The sequence below is a fragment of the Triticum dicoccoides genome, chromosome 5B (assembly GCF_002162155.2).
Source record: "Triticum dicoccoides isolate Atlit2015 ecotype Zavitan chromosome 5B, WEW_v2.0, whole genome shotgun sequence".
NCBI lineage: Eukaryota > Viridiplantae > Streptophyta > Magnoliopsida > Poales > Poaceae > Triticum > Triticum dicoccoides.
Window position 1 is genome coordinate 579,032,203 of NC_041389.1, and position 5,440 is coordinate 579,037,642.

Sequence of the window (5,440 nt, forward strand, 5' to 3'; positions counted from 1 at the left end):
CTAATTTGATAAACATTAACATTTTTTGAATTTGTGAACAAATCTTGAAGACCGGAATATTTTTCTCTTGGGCTTGATGCATGCGCTCGAACCACACACACACACACACACACAGCTGTTGGGCTTGTTTTCTTGGGCCTTGAACATAAAAATGTTGCCGGTGCACATGCATCAAGCCCTAAACTTGAGAGAAGCAGCCCACAGTCAGCCCTTCCTCTCTGCCCGTCGTCGGTTCCTCCTGCGTTGACTCTAGAGCCGTCGGTTTCCTCTCGCTGGGCGACCATGGCAACCGCGGTGGCGGCGGCGGCGGCGCCGAGGCACAGCTGCGCGAAGCTCTCGGTGGCGGTGGAGGACCCCAAGGCGCCGGGCGGCGGCGGCATATTCGTGAAGGCCACGTGGCTCCCCACCCGCTTCTCCCTCGCCGTCACCGACGGCGCCGGCGCCTGGGTCGCCGACGCCTCCGACGCCGAGGTGCGCCTCCGGGCCGAGCAGTGGGACCAGCCCGTCTCCGAGTACCTCGCCCTCGCCGAGCGCTACCTCGCCTTCCACCAGCCCTCCTCCACCTACTCCTTCCACGAGGCTGGCGCCGGCCGCAGGGTGCGTTCAGCTCTTGTCCCCTTCTACTATCTCCGTTGCTATATGGATACATGAAAAATGTAGGGTTAATCCGGGAAGGTTCCTAATCTATGATCAAGTTGAAATTCGTCTAATTGACTTCATTGTTGTTTGATGTGTGAAGTGCCACTTTTCTTCATCACTTATTTCGCTAATTTTGTCTATTATCAATATTTCCTATGTAACAATATTGCTTACCCAAGAGTAGTGTATTTGCTGAATATTGACCAGTGTCAATTTTGACCCAAGAAGTAATTAGTGTTGGCATGTCATGGGTTTCATAGTAGTGATGGTGATGTGATTCTTTTGCACCCAATTTGGGGGGCAATTTGTGATGTTGTTGTTGCCAGTGTACTACCCCATTAAGACTAGTCTTATCTCTCACCCACACCACCTGAGTGCCCGACTTCCATTCAAAATTTTGGATTTGGGTCTTCCTAGTCTGCGAAGCAGTTGCAAAGTTAAACTTCACTTGCTTGGTTTCATGAAAAGGATGGTTGCAGATATAGATGAGTTGAGTTTTTAGAAAAATGCCGATTTGGCATTAGCTGTAGGTCATTTGCCAATACAAGTGTTTAACCTGATATATTGTGCTGTACTAACTATTTATACACTGGAATGATGCGTCAGTCCTTTCTAAACTTATCATATAAACTAGGACTTGTTCATTAATAAACAAAAGTTAATCTAAAATGCCTCGGCAGTGTCTGCTCATCACTTCATTTAAGAGTGATGCACATAGTTTCATTTATCGTTGTCTTGATGTCTTAGCAGTCTGTTTGAGACTTTGAGGTACTGTTATTTTCAATTTACTCATACGGTAAGTGTAAATTGAACTTTTATTGAGGTACTGACTTACTGCCATCCTGAAATATGGACAATGTTGAATATTAATATGTTTGATTCAGAGAGCGGTTTATATGATCATTATTTCTGTTGGAAGGGTGTTCTTCGTGCTTTATTAGTTTATGGAAGGACATCCACATGTCCTTACTAGTCAATTTTTTCCTCTTTTATTTTTGACATATGGCCTTTTTGTACCATTTAGTTGTCATGGACATTTGAAAAGCAAGGTACCAAGCTGGAATGGCGTTGGAAACTGCAGCCGGCACCCCACCCACAACAGACTATAGCTGAGGTCTTGGATTTTCTTATGGATGCAAATATACGCTTGAGTGTACGTCCCTTTGCTCTGTACTTCTTGCATTTATAGTTCTGTGGTATTCTGAGTACTTGGCAATGTATGTTGGGGTGTAAGTGGGCTGACCAACAACCCGTTTACATGCAGTTCATTCACTTTATGCAAATAGCAAATAACTAGATGGGTCGTTGGGTCGCTCAGCTGCCCATACTTGCACCCATAACTGCATATGAATATATTGAAGAGTCGTACATATATAATCATGATCGTGGGATTTAATTGTTTGCCAGGATATGTCTGAACTTTGTTACCTAAATTTTACAAAGATGTAGCTTTATTTATTCAGGAAGAGGTTGTCAGGAAGACACAATCATTTGAGAAGGTCAAACAGGAAGCTGAGAATTGCTTGCAACAGAGTGAACGATTCAACAACGAGAAGGCTGAGTTTGAGCAAGCCTCCTTTACAAAGGTACGGTTCCGTACATCGACCTGTTTCATGCGCGCCTGTCGCTAGCCATGTTTTGGTATGCAATTTTGTACGGAATTCGCATCAGTCTACATAGCCCTGTTGCTTCTACGGGAAGACACTACTAGTCTACCATCACAGGTCGTTGAGCACCACGTTTTCTTGATCAATTAATCAGAGTTATCTGCTTTCTACTGTATTGACTTTTAAACTCCAGCCCTACTCCCATTCCGTCCTGAATTAATTATAAATCTCCTGAGGGCGCACGTTTTGATCTTGTTATGCGCTGCTCGGTGCTGGCACTGACTGTTGTGCCGTTGCTTTCAGTTTGTGGCCGTTCTGAACTCGAAGAAGGCCAAGCTGAGACAGCTCAAGGACAGGATCGCGGCGCTCGAATCCGCCGACAAGGCCCCGAAGGAGGAGGAGCAGCAGGAGGAGGAGGGCCACTCGACCGACAGGACAGAGCCCATCGAGGACGCGAGCGATAAGGACCAAAGCGTGAACGACGAGCCCTCGGAGACGGGCAGCGGCGGCGACCCCCACAGCTCCCCCGAGAAGCCCGCCGCCGCCGCCGCCGCCGCCACCTCCAGGGGCCGGAGGGGGCGCAAGAGGGCGAGGAAGTGAGTGACCCAGACGAAGCAAAGCTAAGCCGCCGGATGTCAGACGTGTCATTTCTTTTCGTCGAGTGTCTTTGTCAAATGATCTTCACGTGTTTCGTGCTTTGCTAGAGGATGATGAGCGCCGAATTTAATTATTTGTGATGATGATCCGATGGCGGCGGCGGTTGTATAGTTGTTTTAGTGCCACTAGCTCGTAGTTAATGGGGGAGCAGATGCATTTATCCACATGTGTTTTGGCACGTACTAATACACTACCATTTTCATTCCTGAGGCTGTGCTTTTGCCTGAAGACAGACGTGTGGAAAGTCAAGGCAAGCATGTGTTCCTCATTGCGCGACGCCTGAACTCCACATGCCTGGTGCTCGCTTTCGGCCCGTCTCTTTCACGCTTGGAAAAGAAAAGGAAAAATGCGAGGCGGTGAACAGTCTTTGCCCGCGTGTTTTTCATGCGTTTTTGGGTGGGCATGGCAATCAATCAGTGGGTCTCCGTTTCCTGGAGTCAAAGCTCCCCTGCCCAGAGTTCAGACTCTTTCCCCTCTTTGCCATGGACCGAATAAACATGTGGATTCCACGCGGGAAGACACTCCCTGCTGTTGACCGCCTCCCCCTCCCCCCTCCCGCTCCCGCCATTCGGGGAAGGAAGGAGCATGGCGGAGCAGACGACGGAGCGGAGGAAGGAATGGAATGGATCGGGAAGCAAAAGAGGAGGTCAGGTCAGGATTGCATCTTCTCTTTGATGTTGGGATTATGGGTTTTCTTCAGGTGATTTTTTCTCTGCTGCGTCTTCTTCATCGTGTTTCTTGGTTGGTTTGTGCTCTTCAGGTTCTCGGTCGCTTGCCGGACCGGGACCGGGGATTCTTTCAGCTGCTTGGGGGCGGCGAGCAGAGCAGGGTCTCCTTCTCGATCCGTCAACTGGCTTGGAAGTTGGATCAGATGATATACTCGGTGAGAGGATTATTTTTTTTCGTTATCACGTCGCTCCTCATGTTTCTCTTCTTCTTCCTTGGGATTCTTTCGGGAGGTTGACTCATTTCCGGCCCTGTTTGCTTCCATTGGGACGGCCTCTCTTTGATTCTCTTGGCTGGAATGCACTCTCGGGTCTCTCATCTTCATCAAAGTCTTGGGACGGTCCAAACGCAGCTTGAAAAACCATTAGGACATCTGGAGTTCTGGACTCTACAGCTCTGAGTCGTTTATTCGCATCCTTGGCCTCGTAAGGAAAATTAAGGACTTATGTCTTGCTACGAGGATGCAGTGTTTTTCTGCCCTTTCACCGGTTCCACGTCTCCAAATTCGCACTTCAACACCGCAGTGATCTTCGTTCAAAATAGTTTTCTTCGATTATTCTTTTTAAAAGTATTGTTTTGCTGTTTTCACTGAAAGCCATCTCTCCAAACATACCAGCTGTCAGAAAAAAAAAGACCATATACCATTTCTTTGGGCCTGTGTGGAACTATGCTGAATTTACTTGCTTGCTTTGATCTTCATTTCATTTACAAAGCAATATCTTTCCATTCTTATCTGTATCCTTGTATCTGATTACGCCTGTGAAAAATTGGCAGAGGTGGAACTGGAAATGGGTGCGGGTAGAATTGCCCGGAAGGAACTTCGTTGAGGGAGCTGACAACTTCAACCTGTTTCCTTGGAGCTGGAATCGGTTAATATGTCTTGTTCAGGTACTTCAAACTCTAAGAACTTCTACTTCATGTGTGCTTTGTGATTCTCCTCCTGAGATATGCCATCTGACTGGATATTGCTTTTGGCTCCCAAGCTTTAGTGAACTTTTCCTTCAAAAATGAAATAAATCAAAGAGCGTTTACGAGGTCTAGAAAATTCAAGAAATATTCTAATATGTAAAATTTGCAATACACTATGAATCTGCAAAATTTCATGGAAAATGTTTGCGACTTTCCATCGAAAACACAAAAAAGCAATGATCTGTGATAGGAGGTACTGTTGCTATCATTTACTGTTTTAGATCACAGTATTTATGTTTTTTCATGTCGGCCAGATTTGAAAAGATTTTTCGAACGGAATTGTGTGGAATGAATAAAATGTTCATTATAGTTGGAGACCCCAAAATCTTTACCCCCATCTGGTGCTCTTTGCTAGTGTCAAGTTTGCTTGTTTTAGCAGTTTCAAAGAAAATTTAGCTTGTTTCAACCATTCAAATGAACAATATGATGAGTCAGGATTTTCATCCCGACTTTAAACAATAAGGTCCAGTGCGGATGGTTGGGTAGCATCCGATCTTTGGTTGTTCTACATCCCTTTTAGGATACCTCCTCACAAAGATGGAGCACATAAACACCACATTTCCTCGTTCTCTTTGCGGGCATTCCGGGGGAGCCTCATGTGAACATCTTTGGCATGTAAATTAGGTTTCGGCTACGTTTAGTTGGCATCTTCTTGCCCGTAGCATCTCACCGAAGGAGGCGATGTCGTGCGGAATAAAAGTCTTCCTGCTCAGTCGTCATCTGAAAGAGCATCCAGGCCCCTAAGTGGATTTTGGTATTAATGACGGACAACCAAGAGACTAATGCACACACCGAGTGTTAAAACATATTTCGTCCCAAGTGTGTTGGTTGTCGGGCGTCGA

General features: G+C 46.3%; 2 protein-coding genes across 4 annotated transcripts in view; both read left to right on the forward strand.

Moving 5' to 3' along the window:
* The first annotated feature begins 212 nt into the window (after window positions 1-212).
* LOC119311759 (DNA repair protein XRCC4-like) lies at window positions 213-3,067 on the forward strand. Its single transcript, XM_037587458.1, has 4 exons — window positions 213-597; window positions 1,664-1,792; window positions 2,103-2,225; window positions 2,550-3,067. Exons 1-4 carry the CDS (start codon window positions 283-285, stop codon window positions 2,844-2,846), a joined length of 864 nt encoding a protein of 287 aa, XP_037443355.1. The 5' UTR covers window positions 213-282; the 3' UTR covers window positions 2,847-3,067.
* Window positions 3,068-3,207: 140 nt separating this feature from the next.
* Window positions 3,208-5,440, forward strand: part of LOC119311760 — an 8,671-nt gene continuing 6,438 nt past the window's right edge. For all 3 annotated transcript variants that reach the window (XM_037587459.1, XM_037587460.1, XM_037587461.1), the window contains exons 1-3: window positions 3,208-3,554; window positions 3,664-3,786; window positions 4,404-4,517. In XM_037587459.1, coding sequence (XP_037443356.1) covers window positions 3,489-3,554; window positions 3,664-3,786; window positions 4,404-4,517 — 303 coding nt within the window. In that variant the 5' untranslated portion in view covers window positions 3,208-3,488. The remainder of the gene's footprint in view (window positions 3,555-3,663; window positions 3,787-4,403; window positions 4,518-5,440) is intronic.

Coding starts and splice junctions, on each gene's coding strand:
- LOC119311759 (XM_037587458.1), top strand. CDS start 283: ATGGCAACCGCGGTGGCGGCGGCGGCGGCGCCGAGGCACAGCTGCGCG. Junction 598..1,663: donor AGGCTGGCGCCGGCCGCAGG/GTGCGTTCAGCT, acceptor TGTACCATTTAG/TTGTCATGGACATTTGAAAA. Junction 1,793..2,102: donor ATGCAAATATACGCTTGAGT/GTACGTCCCTTT, acceptor TTATTTATTCAG/GAAGAGGTTGTCAGGAAGAC.